This window comes from Ovis aries, chromosome 12 (assembly GCF_016772045.2).
Source record: "Ovis aries strain OAR_USU_Benz2616 breed Rambouillet chromosome 12, ARS-UI_Ramb_v3.0, whole genome shotgun sequence".
Classification (NCBI taxonomy): Eukaryota; Metazoa; Chordata; class Mammalia; order Artiodactyla; family Bovidae; genus Ovis; species Ovis aries.
This window is the reverse complement of record NC_056065.1, coordinates 31,081,443-31,097,970: the sequence shown is the minus strand read 5'-3', so window position 1 is coordinate 31,097,970 and position 16,528 is coordinate 31,081,443. Positions and strand designations below refer to the sequence as shown.

The 16,528-nt window shown below is 43.4% G+C and overlaps 1 protein-coding gene across 2 annotated transcripts in view; it reads left to right on the top strand.

The window, feature by feature from the left end:
• Positions 1-16,528, top strand: part of KIF26B (kinesin family member 26B) — a 517,705-nt gene that overhangs the window by 331,867 nt on the left and 169,310 nt on the right. The window contains exon 1 of one of the 2 annotated variants that reach the window (XM_060396383.1): positions 2,804-3,239. The exons of the other annotated variant lie outside the window; for it this stretch is intronic. Coding sequence (XP_060252366.1) covers positions 3,217-3,239 — 23 coding nt within the window. The 5' untranslated portion in view covers positions 2,804-3,216. Of the gene's footprint in view, positions 1-2,803; positions 3,240-16,528 lie in introns of those variants that run through there. 2 annotated transcript variants of the gene reach the window in all.

The window sequence follows — 16,528 nt, the reverse complement described above, 5'->3', positions numbered from 1 at the left end:
CACATCCATACATGACCACTGGAAAAACCATAGCCTTGACTAGATGGACCTTTGTTGGCAAAGTAACGTCTCTGTTTTTCAATATTCTATCTAGGTTGGTCATCAGTTTCCTTCCAAGGAGTAAGCGTCTTTTAATTTCATGGCTGCAATCACCATCTGCAGTGATTTTGAAGCCCCCAAAAATAAAGTCTGACACAGTTTCCACTGTTTCCCATCTATTTCCCATGAAGTGATGGGACCAGATGCCATGATCTTCATTTTCGGAATGTTGAGCTTTAAGCCAACTTTTTCACTCTCCTCTCTCACTTTCATCAAGAGGCTTTCTAGTTCCTCTTCACTTTCTGCCATAAGGGTGGTGTCATCTGAAATCTGAGGTTATTGATATTTCTCCTGGCAATCCTGATTCCAGCTTATGCTTCTTCCAGCCCAGTGTTTCTCATGATGTATTCTTTTTATGTTAGCTCTTTGCAGTTTTTTCTCTTTATTATTCATTAAGACCTAACTTTTGGACCAAGTCCCAGCTGTTACGACTCATTTAAAAATGTTCTTTATCGTTAAGTGTATCTTGCATACACAATAATATGTGACGTGTGGATAGATGCTCAGTTTAAAGACCAATAGAGCAAACATCTATGTAACAACCACCCAGGTTAAGAAATACTCTTATGATATATTTAGCCATTTAATGAATGCACATTTATTGGGTACCAACTTTGTATCCAAAAGTTAGGGATGTATATAATGATTGAGAGATCACTGGTTTCCGTAAAACAACTCACCATCATCTGCTAAGAAAGAAAGAAGCTGATGCATAATGTCAAGGTATGAAGGTACTTGGAGTAAGAAGTACAAACAAAATGTGATGGGATCATTACCTTCCTCTGGGCGAGAGAGGCTTCTAAGAGGATGAGATGCGGACTGGGTTTGAAGGGATGGTTTGTCTGGGGATGAAGCGAATTCTTGGCAAAGGCCACAGTGTGTGTCGTTGCAGAGCTGTGAAAATCATGGGGCATCTGGAAAAGACGCAAGTCGCTCCTCCTCCCGGCTCGCACTTTGTTTCCTTGGCCCCGCTCTCTCCGGGGCCCCGCTCACCACTCCCACTGCACACTGTTTCCTTAGTCCTCCACCCCCCATCAATGTTCGAGTTCTCACAGGCCTCCCATTCGGACCTCTTCTCATTTCGTTCACTTTCCCGTTCACGCACCTGCTCACTCCACACTGATGGAGAAACGAATCTTCGATAAGTCTGGTCCGTATCAGGATCAACTGTGGGCTCGTTAGGATGCAGAGTCTGCAGGTATGCGTAAAGACATGATATTTGTTTTGAGGACGTACTGTATAGCACGGAACTCTACTTATACACTGGGGTGTTGCTTTATAATGTTGCGTTACTGTCTACTGAACAGCAAAGTGAGTCAGCTATGCATATGTATAGACTACACTTTGCCGTGCAGAAAGCAATACAACATTGTAAAGCAACTGCGTTGTTGTTGTTCAGTGGCCAAGTCGTGCCCAACTCTTCACAACCCCATGGCCTGCAGCACGCCAGGCTTCCCTGTCTCTCATCATCTCCCAGAGTTTGCCCAAGTTCATGTCCATCGAATCAGTGATGCCATCCGACCATCTCCTCCTCTGTTGCCCCCTTCTCTTTCTGCCTTCAGTCTTTGCCAGCAGCAGGGTCTTTCCCAATGAGTCAGCTGTTTGCATCAGATGGCCAAAGTATACTATATGCCAACAAAAATTAATTTTACAACAGGTAGATTCTGGTCCCCAGCTGCACAATCAGAACCTTCAGGATAGAGTCCCAGGATCTGCATTTTAACATTGTCACCAGGTATTTCTAATGCAGATGATTGGGCCTCTTGGAGAAACATGGTGAAGGGATTTCTTGAGTGGAGAGGGGAGGTGTAGAGGAATTCAGGAAGTGGTTGGAGATGGTCTTGTGCTGCCCACCTCCATGCTGCCCCTTCCTCACGTCTACCGCCTGCTTCAGCTCCCCTCTTGCTACTGCTTCTTCCTCCTCGTACGTCTCCTCCTGTCCCTGGCCATCTGCAGAGCCCCATGTGTGTGTCACGTCCCTGCTCCATGCCACCCCCTGCCTGAGGCACAATGTGTCTGGACTCTGTCTGCAGAGTGCCCCCAAACAAAGGAACCACCACACGAAGTTGACGGTCAAGCTGAAAACCCCTGCCTCGCCTCTTATCCTCTTCCTTTTGGGGGCTTCTTTCCTGAAGCAGGAAAAAAGAAACTGAAACGCCCCTCTAAAAATCTGGGGAAGGCGTGCTCAGGGATGACATCAGAGGCAAAGAGTGCTGTTGGTCTGATTTGCACTTCTATCACTGAGAATATTTGAATAGTTTTAAGACATGTAAACTGAGAGACTAGACATTTTCACTGAAATATATGCATGGAAATATGATTCTCATGGGGACACATGCTTGCATCTGTGTGTCTACAAGTGTTTACTTGCACAGTCACACTTGCAGACCCAGAACCTTGGTTCTCCCGGCTTTGTCTGCATCAAATGTGTATGTGGATGTATAATTAAAGATTTTAAACACTTGATTTTGAGAATCTGTTTTGCAGCTGCTGTGCTCAGAAAATTCCTCAGCTACTGCAGGTTAATGGGAGTTCTAGCAAGTGTTTCTCTCTGTGCTGCTCTCTTTTTGTAAAGCTCCTGTCTTTCCTCCCTCTCTCTCTCTCTCTCTCTCTCTCTCTCTCTCTCTCTCTCCCCCCCTCCCTCTCCCTCTCTCTCTCCCCTCCCTCCCTGCCTGCCTCTGCTCTTCCCTCCCTCCCTCTCTCTGAGATAGCAGACAAGAGAGAAACTGGAGCGGCTTGCCCTGAGAAGCGTGCTTGTGTGTGTGGATTGGCAGGATCCTGTGGGTTCCTCGTCCATCAATGCAGTGTTCTTGGAGGGAAATGCAATGTTGGAGCAGGGGTTAAGCTGGACCAGGAAGGTGGCTGGACGCTCAGAGAGGCTGGGATCCTGGTTTAGCCAAAGGCTGGAATCACAGGAATGTTTCACCGGGGTCTGCTCTGAGAATTCCCAGACCCCCATGGATTTTAGAATTTTCCAGCCTTTCCTCCTTCACCTTCGCACTCTCTTACTTCCTCCTGAGATGGCCCCTGATCTGCGAGAGACATATGAGAGAAGCTATTTATTAACAGATGCGAAGAAATGGATTCTGCACTTGATTATTTAGCCATGATTTATCAATGATGATGGATTGGAAAGCGGTGTAAGTAACAGTTATATTCCTGTAGTTAGATGGTCTGTCTTAGTTGCTCTTTTCTTTTTTGCTTTAGCTTTTCTAGTGAATTTCCTTTTGAGAAAAGTGAAGAATAAAATGTATGAAGTATAGAGAAGTTAGAAGTTAGGAGGGTCCAGCTTATATGAGCGTTCTCCTTGTTCAGTCGACTTGCAGAATACATCAGCTGTATCAAGTGAGCCACACAAACTGCCCACAGAGAATCTGCAAACATCCCCCAGAGGGGGAGGCTAAAATGGGAAATAAATGAACCAGGGATTTGAACTGACAATCATTGCTATAATCAGACGTGTTCAGAGGCGCTAAAAAAATTGACATTAGCTCATTTTAGAATCAAAGGCAGAATTGACATGTGCTGTCTTCACAGGATCATAAAAATGAAGTTAGCCTGTGGCTCTCAGAATAGCTTCTTTGTGGCTACATAAATGTGAGATGGATTTTTTTCCTCCTAATATTAATTGTTGACTATATTTACCTTCCATTTCAGCTTGAGACAGAACCCCTCCCGTTCTAGAACGTAATGTCTGGTCACCCCACGGCTGTATGATATTGGCAATTTGAAAGGCACTCACTGCCAGTCAATGCCAGTCAGAAGATATTCCATTTTTCTATGCCAGGGCTTGATTTAAGCACTTAATTTCCAGTATTTGGTTGGGGTGGGAAGGTGGGAACAACAAGTAAGTTTAAGACCAAAACCCATTTATTTCACAGGAGAGAGTAACAGCTCTCTAGAAGATTAGAAATGGAAATTAAAGAAGATGATTTGCTTTTTCTTCAGGATTTGAAATGAGGCTAATTTTGTATAGAAAGAGTAACTTAAGCTTTCTTGATTTAAGAAAACAACATTTTAAAGGGAACTTTTAAGATCGTAAACCGCTTAGGTAAGAACATCAAAACAGATTGCTAACATTTTTATGACCAGTTGAAACTTTTTCTCTTGGAGTCTATCCAGTAGTGTTATTACAAACATGTCTGGCTTCAAACTTGCTTAGTTATTTGGAAGAGGGATTTCTACCGGGGACACTGTAAAGAGCTTTTCTGAGTGATCTTTTGCCTTTCTCATCCATCACATCCATACTGTGGCCCCTGCCCCTGCCCCTTCCCAGCTCCCGTCCTGCCTCTGAGTCTTGGAACCTCATGAAAGACCTTTCTAAAGATTCCCTTTAGCATGCCCTGCCCAGCTCTGGACAGAGGAAGTACTGTAATGCAACACACAAGGCTGCCAAATTTGGAATTGAATGAGCTCAGTTGATTCCTGAATATTAAATCAGTTCTATGAGCCACTGAATGAGATCATATCTTGTAAACCTGACCCAGAGTGTTGCTAACTTTACTGATGGGCATTTTGCAGCTTCAAGGGCTGCAGCACTGGGCACCTGAAGGGATCAGCCTAAAACCAAAGGAAATCCTCCCACTCTTCTCAGATTCCAGCTGGCCACATATACCTAGGGCCACGCCTTTTAAAATATGTCCTTTGTTATCAAGGGAAATCTGAGACAGAAAACACATGTTGGCAGCGTCACGTGAGTGCCTCTGCACATGAAGTGGTAGCATCACAGGGGAAATGCTTTCGACCTTGTGCTGTTTCGTTTGGGTTTCTTGTTTATCAGGATTCTGGCAGGCTTGTGCATCTGGAAGAGGTTTGGGGTAGGGGGGTACTGAAAAACCTAAAGCAAAACCTGAAGGGGAAAGGAAAGTCACTTAAAAGCAAGGTCAGACCAGAAATGGAATAACTCTCTTACCCAAATTCCAGTTCTCATCCTTAAGTTTTAGTTTCCTGTTAAAGCAGACACTGATCATTGCCTTCCTGGGCTTGTAGAGATCGATTCTTTCCCACTGCTTTTAGATTTTGAGCAAAGAAGGGGCAATTTCTCCAGAAACAGAAAAGCCAATAAGAAACCATCTTCTGCGTTTCTGTTCCCTTAGGGCCAGCAGCTCTCTTCCATCCCCATGTGCCCCTCCCGCCTTTCTCCTCTCTGCCAGTCCAGGCTCTCTGTGCCTCAGAAGCGTCCCCCTTGAATCTCACCTGTGTCCTGTTAAAAAGACCTGCTGCCAAGGGCAGGGTTTTCGGGGAGGGTGGAGAGAGCTTTATAGTGGTGCGTGAGCAAGGGGGCTAGTAACGCTGACACCTGCAAACAGTCTCTGAGAGAGGCGGCTGATTGGCATCAGTAAAACTGCTGAGCAATTAAAACCAAAACAAAACAAAAAACCTGAAAGTCAAGGTGAAAGAAGAGAAAGGGAAGGAGCTGTTGTCTCTGAGGAGTGTCAGGCAAAGTTCTGTTAAGTGCCCAGAAGGTCTAAATTGATAACGCCAGATGGTTAAGACCGTCTTGAACTGATCACTACCTTGCAGGTGGAGCCCAGCTTTCACTGTGGCCCTGGAATCTTGCTGCAAAGCTTTGCTGGGGATGCACTGTCCGTCCTCTCATTCCGCTTGGCTCCCCCCTTCTCTAACTCTAGGTCCCCATCTTCCATGGCGACGGCTTCTGCTTTACAAGTGGAAGCTAAGAAAGGTTCTAAAACCACCTCCTCAGATCTGTCACTGCGGGGAAAAAAACTGTTAGGGTCCTCATCGCTCTTCTCCCAGGTCTAGTTTGTGCTCTTGCACTGATTAAGACTTAGCTTTATACCTGATGCTTCTCTCCGGGAACTTGCTCTTCTCTGGTCTCGCCTGTACTGCAGGGGGTGTTCACCTTCCTGGGGCATTTCACTGCAGAACCATGACCTCTTCATATACTGTGCCCATCCTTAACCTCCCCTGCCCACCCAAGGCCTGGGAGAGACTGCAGGGGAGAAATGTGTCTGCAAAAAAATGTGGTAAAGAAAGCTGTTTGGTGAAAGGTGTCTATGCAAGTTTTCCTGGTGACCGGAAGGCCCTGCCTTCTCTCGCTGCCTTCTGAGTCGTCCGAAGACCCACACTTAGTTTACATCTGCCTTCAGTAGAACCCAGAGTTACTCTGCCCATCTGAGCCCTTGGCCAGTAAATTGCTCAGCTTCTCTGAACTTCTGTTCTTTGCACCGGTAAAATGCATGCACAACTTATCTCATCAGGTTTTGTGAGAATTAAATGAAGACACGTGGTACTTAGCATGGCGCCTGGTTGTGTCCTTGAGAGGATGCTGTCCTCACGTATTGCTCTCAGCAGTGGGCCTGTCGGTCAGACATTTTCAATAGAGTTCCCACGACCTAAGTGATGGGGATCTTGAGGAAGACAGTATGATAGAACATAAAGAGAAGTGGGTAAGAGTCAAGACCTGGGTGTTTTCATTCCAGCTCTGTTAGTAATCACTGTGTAACCTCGAGGAGGTTATCACCCGTTCCCATCACTCTGGCCCCACTGACACTCTTCCCTGTCCCTAAACAGGTTGCTCCATTGCTCACCGCACCTCAATTCATGCTGCTTCGGTCAGCTGCCATCCTCTCCTCCTGCTCTTGGCTAATTCCTTTCTTCTCTTCTTCTATGAGATCTGTCCTGATCCCTTGTGCCAGGTCAGGACGCCCCACTCTGTGCAATTCCCAGGCACCCCAATGGATGAGGCTTCATCTCCCTGCCCGCTTTGTGGCCCTGTCATTGCCTGGAGAGGGACGCTGCTGCCTGAAGCTCCTCGTTTGGTGTCAAGACCAGGACGCTGCTTGATAAATACTTGCAGAGTGGATGCACAAGGGAAAGGATGAGTGAAGAGTCCCTGCTGCCTCCATGGTTGGTCTTGAGGGAAGAAAGAAATGAAAGAATGTTTGTGGAAGGCTTTGATGAGTAGAGATGGCACTTGGTTTTAAGTTTGTAGGTGGCACAGTGTACCTTGAGTACCAGTGTTTCAAGTTGGTCTCTCAGATCCTAGGATTCATAAGTTTCAGTGACACAAACAAAGTTCTTTTTTGTACTGTCCTCGTAGTACAGGACCCCTTCTTTGTCTAGAAATAGGACGGGCTTTATGTGGGCCAGAGGCTCTGATGTTTGAGACTATAAGCAACCGAGCTTCTCATTCCACAGGGAGAGATAAGGCTCTGAAAGCCCCGGCCCCTGGGGGCAGCCCAGTGTGGCTTATCCCTCCTGGGCATGAGTAGCGGGGTGCTGGCAGGTCCCCGCCAGAGGGGATACAGGAGGGGTTCTCAGAGCAGAGGCGGGGAGAGAGAGGAAGAAAAGGGCCCTCGGCATGAAAAATCCACATCACTTATTTCGTCAGCTTCATCACTGAGGCAGCTCAGGCAAGTGAGGAGTAGGGACTTTGGAGCCTGACAAACTTGAGTTTGCATTCCAGCCTTATCAGCGGGACTTTGCTATGTTTCTTGAGCCCTCTCGCCGAAGGTTGTGGTTTCCCATAGCAGTGCTTGAACTCTGGCCCAACATGAAACAGCTCTGCCTTAATGTTAGGTCTGTTTCTTCTTCAGAATTTTTTTTTTTTTCCTGCAGGAAGAAAAGAAAGCATGTTTAACAGAAATAGTTATTCTTAATGACCAGTCCTGATGCAGAGCCACGAGATGGCTAGAGGTGACAAGATCATGTCCATGAGTGTGCTTTGTTAACAGACAACTCTACAGAGATGTATATATTCATACTATGTGTGTGTACGCACACACACACACACACACACGTACATATATCTGTGGAAAAGCCCCACTGCAGCTGCCTTTGCCATTAGGCTGAGTGCACTGTGGATCTATTACTCACCTTCACCTCTTCAGGTCCAGCCCAGGAGTTGTGCAAGCTCATTTTTCACTTTCCTCTGACCCTCGATGTCTCCACAAATGAGCCACCTGCTGTATCGTGGTGCTGGGGTGGAGATGTAGGGTAAAGTAATGAGCCTGCAAGGCCTTCCTACACCTATTGGCTGTTCTAGAGGGAAATTGAGGAATACTGCAAAGCCACAAATCTGAGCTGTCAGCTCATAAATATGTAAGCTCCTCGCTTAGGTAATAAGCTCCTTGACAGCCCAAACTGTCATTTGCACATGCTCGTCAGCTGAACACAAAGTTCCAGTTGCCAGACTGTCCCTGGATACTGAGGACTAAAAGCTGGCGAGTGGAGAGTGGGGAGGGGGAGCTGGGCTGATGGGTCTTTAAAGGTCTCTGGCTGCTCTCCATGGCTGCTGGCTTTGCTCCCCATCCCACCATGGGTGGGGGGTAGGGAGCTTTCTCTCTTGGTATTTTGATTACTAAATGTGGGCAAGAATTTTGCAGTGTGGCACTTGAGATAGGAAGAGGGTTAAATATATAAATGGTGACAGGAAAAAATAGTGCCCAGCATTTAGCTTTTGGCAACAATGACTAAATCTGTCCTAATTTCAATCTCTTGTATTTGTGTTTAAAACTCTACTAGGAGTTTTGATGGAGAAGGCAATGGCACCCCACTCTAGTACTCTTGCCTGGAAAATCCCATGGACGGAGGAGCCTGGTGGGCTACAGTCCATGGGGTCGCTAAGAATCAGACACAACTGAGTGACTTCAGTTTCACTTTTCAGTTTCATGCACTGGAGAAGGAAATGGCAACCCACTCCAGTGTTCTTGCCTGGAGAATCCCAGGGATGGAGGGGCCTGGTGGGTTGCCGTCTATGGGGTCACGCAGAGTTGGACACGACTGAAGCAACTTAGCAGCAGCAGCAGCAGCAGCAGCAGCAGCAGCAGCAGCAGGAGTTTTGATAAAAATCAAATCAGCAGTTTATGATATGTATATCTAATTTTAAAATATAGGCCTGCAGGTCAGATTCAGGGCAGGAAGCAGATATTTGGTGCACAAACATTTATTAAGCACCTAATATGTTACAAGCAGTTTGTAAGTTTGGGGAATTCAAAAGTGTATTAAGAAGAGATGTGCTTAAAACACAAATTAATTCTAGTGTAATACACTATGATAAGCCACAAATTAGCTCTACTGACAAAATATTATCAGAACATATGGAAGAAAAGGATAAATTCTCCTTTGGGTGGTAGGAAAGGAGTGCCAGGCATTAGAGCTGGGTCTAGAAGGATGAGTAGGGAGGTGGCAGGGAGGGGAGGGCATTTTAGATAGGAATTGGCTTAAGTCTCTATACACAGAAGCATGAAAGTGCATGGGTGTTATGAATTTATCTTCATATTGCACAATTAAAACAAAATCGTTTTTGGATTCTCAAAATAGGCAGTGATTACTAATGTGTGTGTGTGTGCTTAGTCGCTCAGTCATGTCCAACTCTTTGCAACCCTCTGGACTGTAGCCCGCCAGGCTCCTCTGTCCATGGAGATGCTCCAGGCAAGAACACTGGAGTGGGTTGCCATACCCTCCTCCTGGGGATCTTCCCGACCCAGGAATCGAACCTGTGTCTCTTATGTCTCCTGCATTGGCAGGTGGGTTCTTTATTACTAGTTCCACCTGGTAAGCCCACTTTTACTAAAGGTATAATGTCCCAAATTCATGATAGTAGAAAAGGTACTAATGAGCCTTCTAAGGGTAGAGTAAGGTTTTAGATGCTTTTAATAGTAAGTCAAAATGTCAGAGTGGTTACAGAAGCATTTTTGCATAGGGAGAGCCCTTAGGGATCAGGTATTTTGTTGGCTTTTGACTCTTTGAAGAATGGCGTTTTGGATAAGGAAGCTGGGCCAGGTGTCTGGGAGCAGAGTTAGTGAGAAGCACCACACTCTCACATACTCATGGTTGGGCCCAATTCATTCTTTCATCTACAAATGTTCCTAACGCTCTTGCCACATGGAGGCTAAGTATTGGGATAAGATACTGGCTGTACCCTCCAGGAGCTTACAGCTTTGTAAGGGCATAAGACACGGACGTAAAGAATATATAATGGGAAATTATTTTTAAAATAAAATGAAAGGGAGTTATTAAAATTCAGAAGTTGGAAAACTATTTGCTAGTAAAATGGACGACTGTGTTCTGATAGAGAATTTGCTGTATTAACGCAGACTTTTATAGTCACAGTTGCTTTATTTAAGAAGTTTTGACCATCCAATAAGTGGGGAAAGTTAGGTAAAGTTGTTTGACTTAGCCATATTTTTATTCTGGGGAAATGCAGAGCAGGATTAAAATTGAATTGTTGAATTGTCGTTCATTGACAGCTTAATAAGAACATATTGTTCAGGTACAAGAACATTATTGATTTAATTACCTTGAAAATATGATTGTGACAAATATCTATTTTTCTTAAAAAAAAATCAAAGATTCATCAGTTAGTTAACGATAAATATGAGCAGTATCTAAAGGTGTCTCTCATCAGAACTACCCCAAGGATAAGTCAAGGAAATGTGAACTTTGAGCCCCCTCTGGAGGAAAGAGGAAGAGCCCTCCCTGACTGGTCTGGGAGCAAATGGTTTCTTTTCTAAAAGTCAGAAATGGAAAAAAGAATCATCAAATGACTTTTGGAATGAACCTTCTGAAACAGAAGTCTACGACTTTTAACTCATGGAGAACCCAGTGAGGATATTTGCTTCAACAGGCAACTTCAAAACCATCCCTCCTCCAAAGGCTTGCTATAGCAAATGCTGGGCACAGACTAATAATGAGTACAATAATTATATTAGTTTTATGAACAAAATAGCCAACAAAATCCCATAGCACAAAGTATTTTATGGATTACCATCATTTAAGGAGCAAGCAAAATGCAAAAACAACCCCTCCCAAAGTGTTTTTATTCATTTATGCATTCTACTAGTGTTTATTGAGTACTTGAGTACCTGTGGGTGTACCAGGCACCATTCTTGGCGAGAAATGAAGTAAACAAAAGCCTTGCATGAAACTTACATGGGAGCAGGAGATAGTAAGCACCAGCTCTGACCATATGCCTTTCCTTAGGGAACACAGCAGAATGAGTGAGGCTGTGGGTATGGAGTCAGACTGACAAAGATACTGGTGAATCTGGGAATCCTTGGGTTAGATTGTGCCAAACTCTTTAAAAAGAATTAGATGGAATCTTATTTTAGTTCTCCTAAAAATAAAAATAACCACCTTCCCCACAGATGATGAAGAACCTGTTAATATAAATGGACAGGCTTGGTTTGGAAGATATTTAGAAATTTAAATACATCAGAATATGCCCTCAAAACATAGCTGTGCAGGACCTCTGGGCTATAGGAACCCTTAAATGTAAATTGCCTCCAGCTCGACAGGTGTTTCCAAACTCTTCTATTGGGAAGCATGTGAGGACCATAGGGTTGTTCCTATTAGAAAGACAGGCAGCCAGACTTTCTTCTTCAGTGTCATTAATAAGTGAAAGTTGCTCAGTTATGTCTGACTCTTTGCAATCCCATGGAGTATGCAGTCCTTGGAATTCTCCAGGCCAGAATACTGGAGTGGGCAGCCATTCCCTTCTCCAGGGAACCTTCCCAACCCAGAGATCGAATACAGGAGTCCTGCATAGAAGTTGAATTCTTACCAACTGAGCCACCAGGGAAGCCCAAGAATACTGGAGTGGGTAGCCTATCCCTTCTCCAGTGGATCTTCCTGACCTAGGAATTGATGGGGGTCTTCTGCATTTTTTTTTTAATTACCAGCTGAGCTACCAGGGAAACCCATGTCCTTGATCAGGGGCCAACTCCATCTATTCATCCATCTATCCATCCATGTTTATAAATTGCTCACTATGTTGAGGCAATGCTGAGAACGTACTTGCAGGAAAGACAGATATGGCTCCTGACATTATGGAACGTTTAATATTGTAGGGAAGTCACAGTCACAGTCAGTTTTAAGAAGCAGTACCGGCAAGTCACACTTTTGGTCCGTTCCTCATCGTGGCCAGGGACCACACTGGCAGGTGCCTGGCTGGCGTGAAAGATGTAGCAGTCAGATTCTATCAGTCTCTGTACAGCAGAGACCACTTATTTCCTGTACATGAAGGAAAATGACATGTCTACACCCAATTTAACTCGTGGGCCAGTTTAAACAACCGTGTTAGTTTGCTTAAGAGCATTTTGATTTTGCATATGTATTGATTTTTCTAAGTGCTCCAGGACACTGCCTGATGAGTGAGGATGAAAACTGGTTATCCTACACAGTCATTCTGGAATGAGGACTCCTTGTCAGAGAAGCAACTAACAAATAATTGCCTCCAGCACATAAAAGCTGCAGACACATGGTTGATGTAAGAATCTAGTTTCTACTGGTGGTTTCCAGGCCGAAGCAACTGCATCAACAGAGACTTCCCTGACATCTGATTTAAGGTTGTAGAAGACCTCAATTTATTTACTGACTTTGTCCTCTTTTCTGACCTTTCTTTGCTATAAATACCACCTCCACTACCCACCCACCCCCACCAACAGCACAACCAGAATTCTTTCATGATGCCCAGGACTGGAACACAGTAGATTCAGTATCATAGAGTCAGTTGCAATAAGCCCTGGTGAGCCATGTTGAGAGTTGACCCAGAATGGCTTAACAGGGCTTAAAGGAAAGGCATCTCTTTCACCTTTCTTCTTATGATTATATTTTAAGAAGCTTATGGGAAAGAATCTCTGAAAAGAAACATTTAGGATATAGCTTTCACATTAATATTTTATTATAACAGTAATTGTAGCACACAGACATTTACTAGGTATGTACTATGCACCAGGAGCTGTTCTAAGACATCTGTTTGTTTAAATCTCACGACAACCCCACACAGTGGCCACCCTGTTTTGCAGCTGAAGAAACTGTGGCATGGGAAGGGTAAGGAGCTCAACAAAGGTCACAGAGCTGTGAGTGTCAGACAGAAGATCCAAACTCAGAGCACTTGGCTCCACAATCTGTAAACTCTGGGGTGTTTCTCCTTTCTGCCTCTTGAGGGAACTCTGAAATACTGAAGTACTTAATGCTAAATCATTGTTTGCTGGAGCATGTACTGAATCACATGTCTTCATTTACAGAGCTCTTCTCTCCACCCAGAGAATCCTTGAGCCCTGTTGAAATCATAGGCATGGAAGAGGCTGGAATGTTCTATTCTAGATCCCAACCCAGGGATCAAATGTGGGTCTCCTGCTTTGCAGGCAGATTCTTTACCTACTGAGATACCAGGGAAGTCCCAGATTTAACAGATCATTTATTATCTGATAATCTAAAATCACAGATAGCACCTTACCAGTTTTGGCCCACCTAACTAACTTTAAAAGAACTACAAGTATTGATCAATACAATATTGTTACGTAGTACATTAGGTAGGAGCTCCTTTTAGCAGCCTTGATAAAAATGTGTGAAAAATCACCTAGAAGATCAATAAATAGCAGAATAGTCATATATAACATTAAGAATTTATACCCTAAGTGATTTTAAGTGGCTTATAAAATTATGTATTTATAAAATAAATTAGATCCATACATATGTATACATATTTCCCTATATATATATAGGGAGAGAGAGAGAAGTGTGTGAGAGAAAGATATCAGTTCCTGGACCAATTTGATTATTGCTATTGGACATTAACTAGACTTTGGCTAAGTTGGTAATGAGTTTGCTGGCAATGCGGGAGACCCAGGTTCAGTCTCTGGGTGGGGAAGATCCTCTGGAGAAGGAAATGGCAACACACTCCAGTATTCTTACCTGGAAAATCCCATGAACAGAGGAGGCTGTTGGGCTACAGTCCTTGGGGTCACAAAGAGTCAGACACAACTGAGTGACTAACTTTCACTTTCAAGGTAAATGAATCAGAAGGAGAGTGAAAAAATGCAGAAGGGAACAAAACACGTATTGAGCTCACTGGCTGCAGACCATCCTAATGGCCACTGTTCATCCATCCTGCCCTTTATCTTCACACAGACCCTCTCGGTGGGAGTTATTATCTTTCTACAGATCCAAGAGTGGCAAAGCCAGGATTTGACCAGGACTCTCTGACTGCAGGGCTTCCCAGGTGGCTCACTGGTAAAGAATCTGCCTACCATCGCAGGAGATGCAGGAGACTTGGGTTTGATCCCAGGGTTGGGATTCCCCTGACAGAGGAAGTGGCAAGCCACTCCAGTATTCTTGTCAGGAATATCCCATGGACAGAGGAGCGTGGTGGGCTATAACCTGTGGGGTCACAAACAGTCAGACTGAGCAACTGAGCGCACACACACTCTGACTCCAAAGCCTGTTTTTCATATTGAGTTATTATTTTTACCCAATAAAGTTATACAGAGTTTGTCTGGAGACTGTTAGTCTTCCTTGGAGATTTTTTTAGGGAATTTTAATATAGAGAACAGTGGGTAATAGCATAGTTACCTGTAAATAGCAAGTATTCAAAAGTATTTTTAGAATAAAATGAATAATAAATGCATAGATAACAAGATGAAAAACATTTACTTTTTACAAGCTATAGAAATGTTTAAGGATGCTTTTATGTTAGCCTCTATAAAAACGAAACTATACATAGCATCATAATTCAGCTCAAGGCATTTAGGTGAAGCCTAAAAATATAATTTTTTATATTTTTCCTTCTATAGTTTCTTAAAACAATGGTGTAGACCTCCTTATCTTTATTTCTTTATAGCCCCCATTTATTTCTCAATCTGTTGGAATGAACTCCACCTCTCCTCTGATTCTGGTCAAAGTTGATGATGAATTTATTCATTCTAATCCAGTGGACACTTTTCACTCTCTGTCTTTTTTGGTCTCTTAGTAACATTAACATTATCGACATCTTGTTCCATCTTTTCCCTCGTCTCTCTGGCTGCTCTTTTTCAGACTCCTTTGATACCTCCTATTGCATCTACTCATTAAATGCTGAGGTTTCTGATGGTTCTGTTATGAGCCACTTTGAGTTCTCATTCTTCTCTGCACCTCCCTGGACCATCTCACATCCATTCACACAACTTCAGTTGCCAACTTCATGCTGAAGATTCTCCAATCTGAAAAACTAAGCCAAGTAGTTTTTGAATCCAAATACCATAAATGAAGCTCTAGACATAGACTATGTATCTTGAAAATAAGTGGTTTCTGTCTATGGAGTCAAAGGCAAGTGTAAAACTTAAGAGACTCAAATATTTCTTAGCCATCTCTTGGTAATTAGTCATGCATGAAGAGTCACTTTTGTGCACCTTTGAATACAGCACTGAATGGCTCTTTGCATTGGTTGCCAGTGGTTTGTTTGGCAGAGTAGAGGGAAAGCATAGAAATTTAAAGAGTTTCCAGCCACTTTCAATTGAATATCATTTGTAAAGATAAAGTAGCTCTGAAATTTTAATGGAAATCAATGTGAAATAAGATTCAATTTGTAAAAACTTAAATTACAAGCAATTTATAGAAGTGTATTGTGTAAATGCAAGAATTCACAGGAGGAGAAGGTGATTGATTGGTTATATAATATGCATTACATTCTGTCCAATGGCATGTGACTTTGTTCACAGACACAGCTGGATGGCATCTGGGACTAGAGAACAGGGTCACATCACCCGTCCCTAGGTGCTCTATCAGTATATAAATATTGTGCTCAGTCGCGTCTGACTCTGCTACCCCATGGACTATAGCCCCCCAGGCTCCTCTGTCCATGGGATTTCCCAGGCAAGAATACTGGAGTGTGTTGCTATTTCGTCTTCCAGGGGATCTTCCCGACCCAGGGATCGAACCTGGGTATCCTGCATTACAGGCAAATTCTTTACTGCTGAGCCATCTGCGAAGCCCAATGTAATTATTATCTTTATAATAATATCAGAACTAGGAATTTTATTCTTAGCCAAGGATTGAATGTCAGGAAACTATAGTTATAATTAATGTGTAAGTAAGTTGAGATAGTACTTGAAACCTATATGGGTGCTTAAGGTAATCATGTTCCAAATTCTGCAAAAATGGTGATCATTGAACTTCGGATTCTAATACCTAAGAGTAACTACAGCATGTAAAATTTAATTTACCCATTTTAGAATTCACCTGCCTAAAAATAATAGGTCCACTAAAGTAAACAATAGTAAAATATGCAGTTTAACATGGCTCAGGTTTCTTTATGGAGTTAACCAGGAAATTTGAACTAAATCCTCATTGTATTTTGACAAATTTCTCCATTGCCTGTAATTTATTTCAAAATAGTTTTTTCTTTATACCGGTTTAATTATTAATTGTTTGATCATTGTCCTCAAAGATACTTTTTAACTATAAGACAAAAAAGTAGCAAGACTGTAATAAAGACTTTACTTTTTTAATTAATTGATTTTGGGGGCCGCTCTGGGTCTTTGTTGCTGCATGCAGGTTTTTTCTAGTTACAGTGAGTGGGGGCTATGCTCTAGTTTCAGTGCGGGCTTCTCATTGTGGTGGCTTCTCTTGTTGTGGAGCACAGGCTCTAGGGCGTGCAGGCTTCAGTAACTGTGGCTCCTGGGCTCAGTTGCCCTGTGGCATGTAG